This window comes from Aspergillus niger (genome assembly GCF_000002855.4).
Source record: "Aspergillus niger supercontig An16".
NCBI classification, from domain to species: domain Eukaryota; kingdom Fungi; phylum Ascomycota; class Eurotiomycetes; order Eurotiales; family Aspergillaceae; genus Aspergillus; species Aspergillus niger.
The window spans coordinates 721,862-737,271 of NT_166531.1; the positions used below are offsets into that span (position 1 = coordinate 721,862).

Below are 15,410 nucleotides of genomic sequence, written 5' to 3' on the forward strand. Positions count from 1 at the left end.
CAGCGGGCATGGATAGGGGCACAGTTCCGTATACCAACATACCAAAAGGGACACTGGCCGGTCGGAATGGTTCTTTGAGATGTACTTATATATATGACGGAGTATGCGTCTGATGAGTCGTGATGATATTTTTCTTCTTTCTTTTTTATTCTTGATACATGTATAAGATTACTGCCTTTGTATATACAGATAGTTAAGATTATGATATTACCCTTTACCAAGCCTGGATATACTGAATTTCACACAGAATCTTCCATCAACCCTAGCAGTAGCTACAGCGGACTACCCACTAGTCAGCTACCGACCTACCAATGAACCCAACAATACCACCAAGCTACCCAAGGCAACCTTACAGTAGGTCGGTCCAATTTAACTTCCACTGACATCTACTAGTTAAGCTTCTCCCCTTTCCGTTCCACTGTGCAAATACATTCCTGTTCCTGAATATGTTTGCTTTTGTTTTATTTCCTTTTTTTTCCTTTTCCCCTTCTTCTCCTTATCATCATCATTGCTTTTTTCCCTTCATTTTCTTTTCCTTTCCCCTGCATTCTGCAAGTTGATATGTGTATGGTCGTAGATAAGCCCCCGCTAATCTCTTCCCCTCTTCGGGATTTGAACTTACTGATACTAGTAGGAACCAGGATCAGGTTGGAATCCGGTTGGGCACTTATCGCTCTATTCCCCCATGTAGATAGATAGATACATAATAGATAGCTTGGTTGAGACATACATTAGTGAGCTAATGTAGTTAGTATCCAGCTCAGCTCGGCGAGTTCGTTATAAGGGTTAGGTAGTTGCTGAGTAGCTGAGAAAGGAAATTAAGTGACGATCGTGATTGTGGTTGTGATGTTAGTTGGTGATGGTTGGAGGTTCTTTTGCGTGTAGATTGTTTGATTCTGGTAGAGTGGATCGGTGCTATGGGTAGGGGGGAGGTGATTACGGAGATAGATTATCATTGAGTGAGCTGTGTGTGTGCGCAAAGTACTGGAAGATATCAACTACAAGGAAACAAGTCTATTCTATTCGATTCGATCTATACCTGTATTTATGGATAAAGCACCAGTCATCTATAACAGCTAGGTGAAGTCTGAATCAACCTGGATGGTTACGTTGGGAGTTTTGATGTGTGCAACGGGAGATAGATACTATCTATCCATTACTGCATAGTCCCATAGTCAAGGCCCGGTTCCTCGGTCGGGACAGGTTGCATGTGTTCTGTTGTTCGAGGGCCAGTGTATCTCCTATTTACTAGTCAGTGACCACTTTCTTTTCTTGAATTTACGTGAAGAGATAAAAAGATATACTCACCCCCTCGCAGCAACCCACCACCAAACCAGCGAAAATGCAGCGATGGAAATACCAACGCAGATGCCGTAGTTCCTACCACCAGTTAGATCCGTCTGAAGACTTCATTGAGGGGATCTGAACGCACATATTCGACACCGTCACCGGCACCGTCGGCGGAAAGAACAGCACCGAGCTGATAAACACAACCCATATCACCGAGATCCAATTAATGTAAGGTCCCCATCGTCCCAGTGTAAACGGCCCCTCGATGAACTTCACCTGCTTTCGGTATATCTGGTGGGCTAGGATGACGGACACGTAGGAGAGGTCCAATGCCGGCGCAGTGATGCTGAAGATCGCGGTGGCGGTGTGGGTCGAGCCGATGGCAATGCAATTCAGGCAGATGCTGAAGAAGACGACGAACCAGACGGCGTTGACGGGAGTTTGGGTGTATGGGTTTACTTGGGAGAGGAAGCTGGATGGTTCGTGGTGTTAACAGTCTATCTTGCTTCGTTGGATGAGGGGTTAGTGTGGGGAACGTACGACGAAAAGGGTAGGGCTTCGTCACGAGCAAAAGCGTAGGCCATTCGAGTGTCTGCTAGCATGGCAGAGCATCCGGTGAAGAACTGTACGAGGATTGCTAGTCCCCACATGGCTGAACCGCCTACCTTTCCTCCGGCGTTGAGGAAGATCTGGGCTGCTGGGAGGCCAGTGGGGGTATTGAGGATGTCATCGAAATCGGTGAGACAGAAGCACATTGATATGGTTAGGATCCAGCCGAGGATGCCAGATACAATCACGGCTGATTGGATGGCTAGGGGACCTAGGGCTGCTGCATTGTGGGTTTCTTCGGACATGCTGGGACTATGTGTAAGCTGGTCTGGGGAATTTAGCAGATATAGAGTGTGCTCACTGTGTAGTTCCGTCGTAGTCGGTCATTGTCCATGCAACAGAGATAAACCCTAGTAGGAAGGAGAATACCTTTGATCCCCATCCGGACCCATCAGTGAAGTGGGTGAACACCCAGATGGCTGGTTGCTTATTGGGGGTGAACCATAACAGGGCGAAGCAGATACAGAAAGTCGCGGCGACTAGCTGGTCAGCTGTGTCCAACTTCCATGAGAAGATGACATACTGTTTATCGGAGCGAACCAAAGGAAAATTTGGTGCAGAGACTTGGTGGTCATCGAGCAGATCACACCCAGTACACAGAGCAATATCACGGACAAGAGCACCGTATCCAACGCGGAACTGTCTCGTTAGTCAAGACAGTAGGCATGCTACGGCAAGAGACCTACGGTGAGTACGAATACTTTCCATCCACAAGCTCCGAATTCATGCTCGCGCAGGCAAGTAACATCTGGCTGACAGTATAGGCGACACTGGATACTCCCGCCGTCTGTCCGAGGAGGTTACACCATCCCTGTACCCAGGAGAAGATGGGTACATGTTCATCTGGGACTACATGCTTGGTGACAAAGTACATGCCTCCGGCAGTAGGATATGCAGAGACCAGCTCTGCGACCGAGCTGCCGATACACAAGGCCATGCAAGAGCCCACAAACCAACACCATGTTGCGGTTGCTGGACCTCCTGCAGACAGGGGAGCTCCGAACGTGGCGGGAACTGAGCCTAGAATGCCTAAGATGGAAATGGCATAAGAGACGGTGGACCATTTTGAGAATTCACGTTTCAATTCCTAAAGAGTCAAAAGCCAGCCGATGGATCCAGGAGTTTGGGCCATACCTGTTTGTAGCCGATGCGGGCCAAGAGAAGCTCGTCATTGTCGTGGATGGTGGCCATCGCACTGGGAGCGTGGATATAGTTTCGCCCTAGGATTGAACGAAGCAACGAGGGCGAATGGTGGGTTCGAATTCGGTATTCAAAGTAACTCTGTAGATTCCGATCAGTGATCGTCGGGATCAGTCGATGCGGAACTCACCCGTCCAGATGCCGATGAAGAGTCGGTGAGAACCCCGCGAGGACCACCACGAGCACGGAGGACGAATTTGGGGTATTACTGAGGGTGAGCGAAAGGATGCGAGAATTAATAGATAGGCAACAAAGTGGTCATAAAGTTTGACGAAATTTCATCGCTAGTCAAAAGGAATTGGAGATCCAGCAGAAGTGGCTGGGAGGGGGCAGATGCATGATGCATTCTTATCGGGGCCGGACTGACAAAACCCAGCAAGGGCATCCCTACACCTCCTACTCCTATACTCCGTATATCACAAAGACATCCCCGCAAAACCTCTCGGGAAACCCTGGGTAATGGCGTCTGATTGGGATTTGCTTCTTAGGTTCTCGAGTTCCAATAATGCTATCCTTTACCGAGCCACGGCCCCCCGCGCATCGACTCGGTCAACTACAGAGGTCAAGCTATCATACCAGTGAGTTCCTACAAATATTACAGCTTTGATTCCCTGATATCAGAGATAACGCTACCTATAATGTCTTAGATCTCTGAAGCTGCTGACTGCAGCAATATGAGTGGAGTCTCGGAGTACGCCCTAAGCGGCGCATGCAAGATTGGATCCAAGAGCTCATAGGAAAGCGACAGTGACGAATTGTGATTATTGCTATGATAGAAACTGTCTGTGATGACTTACTTGAATACACCGGCTTGTATGTTCAAAGCATACATCTCTTTACTGAGCGAGTTCGACATTCGTTGATGCTTCATTATTATGAGGTAGCCAGACAGTAACCCCATAAACAGCAAGAGAAATGCCAGTGATTCGATATGCTCCAGCTCTTATCATACTCAGTCAATTACAAAGGTTCCGACTGGCCACTTCTCTGAAGTAACTTCCTTATAGGCATCACTCTCCAAGCGTTTTGTCACCGCCACTCTGACAGAGTCGGAACCGTAGTATCTGTGAGGGCTAAGCCGCAGCAACCCAACTCTACGATAATGATGTGGTCCCCTGTTGTTGGTTGCATTTCTCGGTTGAGGCTGTAGGATGAGGAGATATAGCGCTGGTGGAACAGTTCGAGTCTCTTCTGCGATGCGGATAAAAGTGAAATCCGTACTGCTGCTCGGAACGATAACAGAGCCGCTCGTTTCCGTTCCTGCGAGGTAGCCAGGTCTCACAAGGGCGACCTGCGCCAGCTCCCTCAGGCTTGGCAATGGACTAGGTCGCATAAGGGCTCTCTGTGCAACCCTCACGGGGTTCCATTGGGACTTGGAATAGCCATCGAGTTTCAAATGGAGGTGCCGATACGGCGCCTCTAGGGTAAGTTCCGCGCCCTCTACATGGCCGAAGACGCCTTGAAGCTGGCCATGGACCTTAAAATCAAGAATAAAGGCAAAATAGGTATAGTCCTGCAGCCATCTCAACTGTCCCAACTGGGGCCACTTCAAATCGACATAATTATCTGCCCCTATCCAGCTCCAGGACGGCTTGCGTTGCTTCGAAGAAACACCCACCGGAGCATATCTTTCTTTATTATGTTTGTATTGGTAGCTGAGGTTCCGAACCTCAGAGCGTTTAGCAGTGTCAGCATGCGGTCCTGGGTAGTGCCCATTACGGTGAATGCTCCATAATAAGCCAAATCGGAGGTCCTCCCTCCACAATCCCGCGCAGTACTGTTCTCTAAACTGTGCATGGAAGAACTCGGCCAATGCTTCGATCGCCGGCAAGCGATCTCTATCGAATTTGAGATCCCGTGATACATAAATTTCCAGCAGCAGGTACCAAATCCGATAGGGATCTGACATGGAATCTGCGTATAGTTGTTCTGGCTTAGGCAGAGGAACCGGTAATGGCGGTGGTATCTCTATGTAAGAAGTAGTAGTGGGTTTCAATTCTGGCTCCCTGAACGTCACAGCGCGGCATTTCCAGACCATCTCTTCTTTAGTGTAATACAAGATTCGTTTCGATAGTAATTCCTCTTGGAATGTCCAGCCTCTGGTAGCCCAGCGCGAAGACCGTGCCGGCTCCTTGTTAAACGTATCCGTGTAACTCCGAAGAACAACAGGATACGCTCGGGAAGCATCATTGACGCTACCTTGGTGGGATCTTCGACGCCAAGGGAAAGGGCAGCTATAATACGGTGCCCTTTTGTCTAGGAAACCAGCGTCCGCCGTTTCTGCGCTCGTAGCGGCAATGGTGACAGCTGCATGTCTGTAGATGCGGCTCATTCTCGAGGCTTCGACCGCCCAGTCATTAATGTTATCTTGAAAGATACAGAGGGAGTCGATCCATAAGTAGCGGAATCCCAGTGCTCTTGTCACGAGGACAGCGTCCCGTAGAGTGGCTGGAAAAGTCGCCAGAGACTGTCCGCTGCGGAGATCGTCGAAAGACGAGGCATTGAGAGTGAAGTTGGAGTCTCCGCCCCAGCAATAGCTCAATGCTGCCCACTTCCCAGTTTCACCATCTGCACTGACGTGTAAATGTGGTTGTGTGAGTGAGTCCCCTACGTCAATGACACGTGTGGGAAGAGAATGCGCTCCATCTTTGTATCCTTCGCATTTTGCATGCTTCCGGCAGCATTTATCTAGCCAACTGGCCGCCAGAGAGAGACACATCTCAGAGTGCAGATCAAAAGGCAATTCGTCACGACCGATATCTTTAAGGAGATGTGCGTCTCTCTTTGGTAATTCTGCGCCTTTTCGGCGTTAGCGTACTCTCACAGCCTCCCAGTCTCCGGGTACCTACCCTTAGCAGTGCATATGTTCAACTTTGCCATTACTCCGACATCCTTGCAGATATTCGGGTCCCGCTCCCCATTATCATCTGGCATGACTACAATTACCAATTGAAGGTAGCGATGAAGACCAAAATTCTCATGGACAGAAAAGAGCAGTGGCCCTCGACATTTCTTACATGCGCAATCATCCCTCTCGTGCGTTTCAGCGTCAGTGCAGTATTTTATGTCACTATTTTGGGACCAGAAGTGGCAATGATGTGCCCAAACCATTCTGCAAAACTCACAGCCATCTTTCACAGCATTTTGAAGAGCGGTGATGCTCGCGTGGTGAGCCTGAAACCCCTTGGATTTAAAAATATTGACGGAAAACCCGCCAGTCCAAGGACCGCTTATTGGATAGAGTTCACGCGTATTGTGGTAAGATCGCAAGAGATTTCGGAGGTCGATGTTCTGACAGGCATCGCATAACTTCATCTTTCAAAAGGATAGACGATGTCTATTACAACACAACGATGACAGTCTGATTTGGATCAACTATAACATTTTCAGAGAACACTAGTATCTGAGGGCCACCGTCGGATGAACAGTCCAACAGAGATAAGCAATCCCGGGGATTTATGATACCCTGCTGTGACCAGGAGCCCAATGACTGAACCATCAATTAAAGTTGGGCAGATGTATACAACGCGCACTGCGCGACAGTTCCTGTCGTTCACATGAGCCTTTTCGAGCCGGTTTTTGCCGCCGACTCAAGTACCCTAGTCGAACCAACTAATCTGTAAATACCATAGACACCAAAATATACATAGTAACCTATCTTATGGACTAGGAATCAGTCGTAACTTTATAGTTGGCTGTACCTGAGTCCGGGCGTCCAGATAGACCACTAATGCCAGAAATGTGGCCGCTGAGATAAGCAGGCGCTAGGCCGAGAGGGGGAAGCGGCCAAGGCCACGGGTTCTCCTCCGACGAGGAAGTGTTTAGGTGGTCAGTTGCGATTAATTGCTATACTTCCCCTTTTCCTGGTGCAAACCCTTCCCGGCTGTCGTCTTGGAGCATTTGGTGATGGTCCGTGGCTGACAGGGTTTCTCTTCGCCGGTGATCGATCCCTCTGTCCCCTCGTCCACGCTCGTTGATTTGCTTCCCCCGCGTTATGAAGCACTATGGCCGACCCCAACATGTATCATACCTACGGCCAGGCCCCGGTGCCTGGTGAAAACCCCTCCGATCCCAATCAAATGGCGTATCAGGTGCCTCCGCAAGGCTATCCTGCCGCCGGAATTCCTCCCGGCCCTTCGCCTCCCCAGCCCGGTGCTGCGTATGGAGTCCCTGCCCCTAATCAACAATGGCCCGCCTATGGCTCTCCCCCGCCAGCACAGCAGCCTCTGCAACAACCACCGTCACAATTCGCACACCAGGCCGATCCGCAAGCTGCAATGGGTGCCCCTGTGGACCCCGGAATGGCCGGGCTAGCATCCCAGATGAGTGGTTTGGGAATAATGGGAGGTGAAGGAGGAGCGGCCAGGTCGAGCAAGAAGAAGCATCGGCATGCGCATCACGAGATTGCTGGTGCTTCGGCATCAGTCGCGCAACCGTTCGCGGCTGCCCCCCAGGATCCCATGCAGCCAACCTCTCAGTTCCTGAACACCGGCTTGAACCAAGCACCTCGTCCCATCTCGCCCGCCGCGAGCATTCCCGCCCCCGTGAACCCAGCGTTCGGAGGTGGTGCCGGTGCAGTTCCAACACAAGGGAAGGTCGATCCGGAACAGATCCCCAGCATTCCCCGGTCTCGCGATTTGCCCGCACAATACTACTTCAACCATGTGTACCCGACGATGGAGCGGCATCTTCCCCCTCCAGCGGCGGTTCCGTTCGTCGCCCACGACCAGGGCAATTCGTCCCCCAAGTACGCCCGTCTCACCCTGAACAACATCCCATCCACCTCCGACTTCCTCTCCTCGACGGGCCTTCCTCTGGGCATGGTATTGCAGCCGTTGGCGCGCCTAGACGGCGAGCAGCCGATTCCGGTGCTGGACTTTGGCGACGCCGGGCCACCGCGGTGCCGCCGGTGCAGAGCGTATATCAATCCCTTCATGTCGTTCCGCTCCGGAGGAAACAAGTTTGTTTGTAACATGTGCACATTCCCCAACGATGTGCCACCGGAATACTTTGCCCCGCTGGACCCGTCCGGCTCGCGCATCGACCGCATGCAGCGTCCGGAGCTGATGATGGGAACCGTGGAGTTCCTGGTGCCGAAGGACTACTGGAACAAGGAGCCCGTCGGTCTTCAATGGCTGTTATTGATTGATGTCAGCCAGGAATCGGTGAACAAAGGATTCCTGAAGGGCGTGTGCAAGGGTATCATGGAAGCGTTGTACAGCGAGGAGACGGAGAACCCCGAGGATGAGGCCCCCGCACGGCGGATACCTGAAGGTGCAAAGATTGGTATTGTCACCTATGATAAAGAGGTGCACTTTTACAACCTGAGTGTATGTTTGAAACGCCCCTCTGTCGTTACTAAGCTTACAATTCCAGGCACAACTCGATCAGGCACAGATGATGGTGATGACCGATCTGGAGGAGCCGTTCGTCCCTCTCAGCGAGGGACTGTTTGTTGACCCCTACGAATCCAAGTGCGTCTCTTACATGAGTTTGGTTGAACTATGCAGCTAACAAGTCCAGGGATGTCATTACCTCTCTGCTGCAGCGCATCCCGAGCATCTTCTCTCATGTCAAGAACCCACAGCCAGCCTTGCTGCCCGCCCTCAATGCGGCCTTGTCTGCCTTGAGACCGACTGGCGGTAAGATCGTGGGCACGATCGCTAGCTTGCCCACTTGGGGCCCTGGTGCGCTGTCCCTACGGGACGACCCCAAGGTCCACGGCACCGACGCGGAGAGGAAGCTGTTCACGACAGAGCATGCAGGATGGCGTGAGACGGCCGGACATCTGGCCGAGGCTGGAATCGGACTGGACATGTTCATTGCGGCACCGAGCGGAACATACATGGACGTTGCTACGATTGGTGAGTTGACACGCGCTACCCCTGCCTGACTACGGCTAACGTTGGCAGGCCACATCCCTGAGGTAACCGGCGGTGAGACCTTTTTCTACCCGAACTTCCACGCACCTCGCGATATCCGCAAGCTCTCGAAGGAATTGGCGCATGCGATCACGCGAGAGACGGGCTATCAGGCCCTGATGAAGGTCCGTTGTTCGAACGGACTGCAGGTGTCGGGCTATCATGGCAACTTTGTCCAACATACCTTCGGAGCGGACCTCGAGATTGGAGCCATCGACGCTGACAAGGCTATCGGAGTGGTCTTCAGCTACGATGGAAAGCTCGACCCGAAGCTGGATGCCCACTTCCAGGCAGCCTTGCTGTATACCTCGGCTAATGGCCAGCGTCGGGTGCGGTGCATCAACACCGTGGCTGCAGTCAATGAGGGTGGTATGGAGACGATGAAGTTCGTGGATCAAGACGCAGTGGTCGCCATGGTGGCCAAGGATGGTATGTTTGCTACTGTCGGCAGGAACGATAAATGCTAATCAAACTACAGCGGCCTCCAAGACCCTAGACAAGTCCCTCAAGGACATCCGGGCTGGTGTCTCCGAGAAGACGGTGGACATCTTCAGCGGATACCGCAAGATCTTCTCCGGATCTCATCCTCCCGGGCAATTGGTGCTGCCAGAGAACTTGAAAGAGTTCTCGATGTACATGCTCAGCCTGATCAAGTCGCGGGCAATCAAAGGTAAGACCGCTCAATTCCCTTTTCACTCACCGTCCATCGGAAAAACGCGGTCGTCTGACAGCATGCAGGCGGACAAGAGGCGTCGGATCGACGCATTCACGACATGCGGATGCTGCGGTCCATCGGGTGCACGGAGCTGTCACTGTACCTGTACCCCCGCATAATTCCGATCCACAACATGCAGCCGACCGACGGATTCCCCAACGAACAGGGACAACTGCAAGTGCCCCCCTCGCTGCGGGCCAGCTTCTCCAAAATTGAGGAAGGCGGGGCGTACCTGGTGGATAATGGGCAGCAGTGCCTGCTGTGGCTGCATTCGCATGTGTCGCCCAACCTCCTGGAGGACCTATTCGGCGAGGGCCAGACGTCGCTGCAGGGGTTGAGTCCACAGATATCGACGATCCCAGTGCTGGAGACGCATTTGAACGCGCAGGTGCGCAATTTACTGCAGTACTTCTCAACAATCCGGGGATCCAAGGCCGTGACGATCCAGCTGGCGCGGCAGGGTCTAGACGGGGCGGAGTACGAGTTTGCGCGGATGCTGGTGGAGGACCGCAACAACGAGGCGCAGAGCTCAGTGGACTGGCTGGTACACATTCACCGGCAAATCAACCTGGAGCTGGCGGGGCATCGCAAACGCGAGGACACAGCGGGGGAGGGGGGATTGACGAGTTTGGCGGGTCTCCGAGCGCCATACTGGTAGAATAGTAGGGGTAGGGGTGGGGGAAGACAGATACAGGGAACATTTCTACACATATTTTGGATTGGTTCAAGAGAAAGAATTTGGAGGAGAGGGGGGTTGTTCCAGAAGCGGCAGTGACTTGCAATATACCACGGTTGAGAAGAGCGTTGACAGAAAGGGTTCAGTTCCGTTCAGTTTGATTCTTGGGATCCTTTTCAGGGTCTTTTCTCGCGATCAGACCATGCCCAGCAAGTAGTAGAAGTGGCAGTAGCAGTAGGCAAGTAGAAAGAGGCAGGTATGGCGTAATAGCAGGTGGATGCGCAAGTGTCTGTGTGCCAACCACAATCGGACCATGTAGAAAGAAAAAAAGATGTACAGTAAAGAGGCAACACCTTCCCAGAGAGGACAGGCATACGAGAAACCCAAGAAGAGGGGGGCAATGAGGGGGGGGGTAAGAATTCACAGTAGAGGGGGAAGAAAGAAAGACCACAAAACTAGATCACCACGTTCTAGACTTTCTCTGGCACCCAAATCGAAGACTTTTCTGTACAGAATAAGGTCGGACTAGGTTCGGAGACTAGAATTAGTTAGTAGTTAGTGGGTGGTGGTGGTGGCCTAAGCACTTGAACAGTGTGAGTGAGTGTGGTTCGAACTCCGCTCCACCAAGTGCTCAGATTGCGTAGGCAGATTCGTTGGTGGAATCAGACAACTGCAAGTGGAACACAATGGCAACACCGGATAACTAATGGTTTGAATTGCTTACTCAGTTTCTTTCTCTCGGACGAGCAGCGAAAAAGAACAGGCAAGGCAGGACAAACGACAAGCGAAGTATTCCGATCCGTGGATGACAAGCACCAAGACAGGACCCATGCAGTGCGTTCTTTTTTTTCCCCTCTGAAGGATTTGCCCCCATTGCCATTGCCATGGGGGGAAGTTCTTTGATCCACACCAGTCAAATCAGTCAGTGAGGATGGATCGAAAAGACTGGTTCCGATCTCAAGTCTGGAACGGTGCAGGGCTTGTGTGCACACACGGCTTATTACTAAGGGCAGTTATTACCACGCGTCGGGACAGGGGGAGATGTATTTCCACGGCCTCCGAAGGTTGGTACACAACTTTGACTTTTTCGGGCCCAGAGAAGGGCGAAGTTGGGGTTTTGTGGAGTGCAGTCAATGAATGAATGGATGGATGGGTAAAAGAAAGGAACGGAATTGGGTCGCTGCCATGCTGGGTGTGCTGTGGTTAGGGGGGGGAAAGGGAGGATTATTGAGTGCCTATTTTTGGGATCAATATGACTGACTATGGTCATGGCTAGGACTATAGATTTGGTGGTGTAAGATTTCATTGTTCATATTGGATGGGATTGGCATGGAATGAAAGAACTGAAATGAGGGGAGAGAGATTCTAGACAAGTATCTATTATGTATCTAGTGGATGGATCGAGGTCTAGACGTAGTGAGTATACTAAGTGGACTAGGGACAAGGTAACTATGTAGTAGGTAGTGATGAGTGTATTCCAGAAGTACTGACTGCAGGCGCTGTCAGCACCCACACGCACACGCACACACACTAAATGCACCACTTCCACAATACCCTAATGGAGTGACTACGATGGATGGCAGATGATGGCAGATGGCAGTGGATTCCGTCTCGTGGCGTCTCCAGGAACTTCTTCTCCACCTGCGCCCAACTTCCAGCACAACTTGGAAAAGGCGAAAAAGAAAAGAAAAAGAAAAAAAGAAAAATGCAATTCAATGGCTCGCCAGGGACACTCCAATCCACGTCAGTGGCCATGTGGACCCCGAAGCCAAACAAACTTTTTACCCCTGCGCCTCTGGCGGCGATTCGTTGAAACGGCCAGGAACAGCAGGAACAGCAGTATGAGCACTAGCCGATCTCTTCGCCGACGGTTGGATGCCTTGCCGCCGCAAAAAGCTATATAAGGATGCATCTCGCTGCACCTTTTGCTTCCTCTTCAATCCATCAGCAAATCCACTGACACTCTCTTGATCAGCTTTGTCTGACCTGTCATTCTCTCTCTTTTTTTGATACATCTGATTTTAGTCTGTCGATCAGACTAGTCTGCCTTCCTTTTAGTCCTCTCTCTTTTGGACTTTACTACTACACATACAACAAACCACTTTCTCTTTTTTCAGAGGAACCAACAACAGTCTTTCTTGACAACCCAAAATCTCATCTTTTTTGAGTCAATCTCTTAAAACAAATCTCATCAAAATGTTCTTCAAGACCATCCTTACTGCCGCTCTGGCCACCGCTGCCACGGCTCTTCCCCACTCCGTCAACAACAACATGGTTCGTCGCAACGGTACCTCTTCTGGCTCCGGCGGCGTCTCCATCTCCAACAACATGAGCAACACTACCGTCTACGCGTGGTCTGTTTCTGATAGAGTCAGTAACATGCATACCCTTTCTGCGGGCGGTGGTAGCTACTCCGAGTCCTGGCAAACCAACGACAACGGTGGTGGTATCTCCATCAAGCTGTCCACCACTGAGAGCCAGTCCGATGTCCTCCAGTTCGAGTACACCCAGGATGGTGACACCATCTACTGGGACATGTCTTGCATCAACCTCGGCAGTGACTCCGCTTTCACCAAGTACGGTTTCTCCGTCACTCCCTCCGAGGAGGGTGACAACTGCCCTTCTGTCAACTGCGAGGCTGGTGACACTGCGTGCGCTGAGGCTTACCTCCAGCCCGATGACAACGAGGCTACTCACGGCTGCCCCATTGACACTCAGTTCACTCTTACTCTGGGTTAAACGGATCCCTTTCAATCAATCGGATCAAAAAGAGATGGAGTTTTCTTGTTTTTGGAATATACCATGGGTCGGATGGGTTTGGTTTTGAGTTCTCATGTATAGATTGACTTGATCTGCCTCCTGGATGAGTTGCACAAGACAAAGCAGAACACACAACACACTCACTTTTTTCGCTTCGTGAATCACACCTTAGGTGGATTTCGCTTGCTGTGCTATGCGGTTATGTATGTAGTGATTTGAGATCACATGAATTACGCCTATAGACTTGCTGTTTGATAGAACAAAAAAAAAACTACAAACAATCTACTTTTCCCCAAGATTATTTTCTTCTATTCTCTTCTCTCCTATTTCTCTTTTCCTATGGACGTGTGGTATACCTCAGAAATACCTATACGAAGTACCTTGATCAATAATTGACAGTTGAAATCAATGTCTGACCTGTCAGAAGTCTAATCGGTGTAACTGTTTTTTTTTCCAAATACTATTGACTTATCCCAGACCACAGGGAGTAATAATATTACTCTAGAAGGAATACAACCAACCAACCAACACAGTCACACACACCACTAAACCCTTCATCCCTACAATCAAACACACAGAATAATCTCCTTCATAATCCATTCCAGAACAATTCACAGTTCAGTTCTGACAACCTATACCCCCCAATCTGACAGATCAAATACCCTATTTCCCACCTACAGATGACAAGAAACAATAGCAATAGCTAAATGCAGGAACTATGCATCCTACCTACATCTACACCTACTTTTTACCTCCGACCTAGATACCACTCATTCAACATACTACATACACATTCCACCCCCCAGGAGGCAGACACTGACTCACCCCCTCCCACCTACACAGTAAGCAAGTCACCCAGCAAACAACTACGTAACTACCGTGTGGACACCGGACAGGCAAAAAGTCAGCCACAGTGGATCCGTGAAGACACTCTCAAAAGTGGGGCCCGAATCCCACAATAGGCGGCGCCTCCCAGCCCAAGTTCAGATTCATCGATTGGGCTGGACCGGGACCCACTTTTGTTTGTTCTGTTCCGTTCTTTCTTTTCTCACCGATGAAATGGGGGGGATTCTAGACTTTCTTTTTCTCTGCTCGGCTGAGGGGAGGGGGGGGTGCCCGACATGGATATTGGGGGGGGGTGACACATAGTGTGGTAATTCTTTAGGTGAATCGAAATGAATAACCCACTACGTGGTGTTTCTTTTGTGTGGTTAGTAAATACTAACCACAGTAGAGAATAATTTAATTAGTGAGAAAAAAACTTGGTTACTGAGTAAAAGTATCCCATATGATGGCGATGTTAGGAGGCAAGAAAGTAGCGCGGGATTCTCACCCTCCCATGTGCCGAACCTCACTATACTAAAGTCAATCAGTCAGCCAGTTCAGTCAGTCTACGGAAAGTACTATAGGTGAGTGGTGGGTGTGAATTGGGTTCTTTAATCCCGCGGTTACTTACGAGGCGAAAACGGGAGAAAGAAAATAGGAAATGGGAAAAAGAAAGAAAGTGGCGCATACGTAAAGTACTACCAACATCCGAAAGAACACGACAAAAAAAAAAAAGAAAAAGAAAAAGAAAAATTCATGACCAGCCAATTTAGGCAGCCAGTCAACTTGCACTTCCAAAGAAGAGAGAATATTATTCTTCCATACATATGATTTTTTTTTTTTTTTTTTTCACTCCATATCTAACAAATGAACAGATTCACACATACTTACTCTCTAACCGCTGAAGAACCCAACCAAGCAACGATGAACAACAGCCTAAGGCAAAGCGGTAACTGCCCTATTCCCATTTCTTCAATATAATTGGCCACACCACTAACCTTATCCCTCATGGATCCCCCACATCCCATTGGTCGAGCGTGGATCCGCTGCATTGTCCATTCAAGATTCAAAGATCGGGAGGGGGGAAATCCATCGTCTCGATTGATTTTTGGGCTGACTGTCCACTCAAGGTCCACCAGTAGAGGGTCGTTACGTATGTCATGGGTGTCACTCATTTTTCTATGCTATCCAATGAGAGAGGGGATGTTTGATGGTTGACGTGGTGGGTTACTCTTAGTTACTGTTAAGTGCTGATGCTGGTGCTGCTGATGGTGAGTGGGGGTTTTAGTGGGTGTGTTTTGCATGTGTTTCATATCGTTACCCCTCCTCCTAGGAGTACTTCTCTTGTCTATCGTTTAGACTAGTTGATGGGCATGTTGCTTGGTTTTGGTGGTTGGTGATGGTGTGGTGCTCT

The 15,410-nt window shown here is 50.2% G+C and overlaps 4 protein-coding genes across 4 annotated transcripts; 2 read left to right on the forward strand and 2 right to left on the reverse strand.

Moving 5' to 3' along the window:
- Positions 1–1,156: 1,156 nt before the first annotated feature.
- Positions 1,157–3,090, reverse strand: An16g03300 (uncharacterized protein; the record flags this gene model as incomplete). The annotated part of the gene is made up of 8 exons (XM_059745039.1): positions 1,157–1,241; positions 1,309–1,380; positions 1,433–1,762; positions 1,831–2,145; positions 2,201–2,390; positions 2,423–2,538; positions 2,586–2,986; positions 3,034–3,090. 8 exons carry the CDS (start codon positions 3,088–3,090, stop codon positions 1,157–1,159), a joined length of 1,566 nt encoding a protein of 521 aa, XP_059602736.1.
- A 961-nt stretch (positions 3,091–4,051) lies between these two features.
- On the reverse strand, positions 4,052–6,210 carry An16g03310 (uncharacterized protein; the record flags this gene model as incomplete). The annotated part of the gene is made up of 3 exons (XM_001397607.3): positions 4,052–5,898; positions 5,949–6,035; positions 6,117–6,210. 3 exons carry the CDS (start codon positions 6,208–6,210, stop codon positions 4,052–4,054), a joined length of 2,028 nt encoding a protein of 675 aa, XP_001397644.3.
- Positions 6,211–7,103: 893 nt separating this feature from the next.
- An16g03320 (uncharacterized protein) lies at positions 7,104–10,393 on the forward strand (the record flags this gene model as incomplete). Its single annotated transcript, XM_001397608.3, has 6 exons — positions 7,104–8,429; positions 8,476–8,573; positions 8,623–8,963; positions 9,012–9,449; positions 9,499–9,690; positions 9,759–10,393. The coding sequence occupies 6 exons, from the start codon at positions 7,104–7,106 to the stop codon at positions 10,391–10,393; spliced, it is 3,030 nt and encodes a 1,009-aa protein (XP_001397645.1).
- A 2,214-nt stretch (positions 10,394–12,607) lies between these two features.
- Positions 12,608–13,150, forward strand: An16g03330 (uncharacterized protein; the record flags this gene model as incomplete). Its single annotated transcript, XM_001397609.3, has 1 exon — positions 12,608–13,150. The coding sequence occupies one exon, from the start codon at positions 12,608–12,610 to the stop codon at positions 13,148–13,150; it is 543 nt and encodes a 180-aa protein (XP_001397646.1).
- Positions 13,151–15,410: the final 2,260 nt, after the last annotated feature.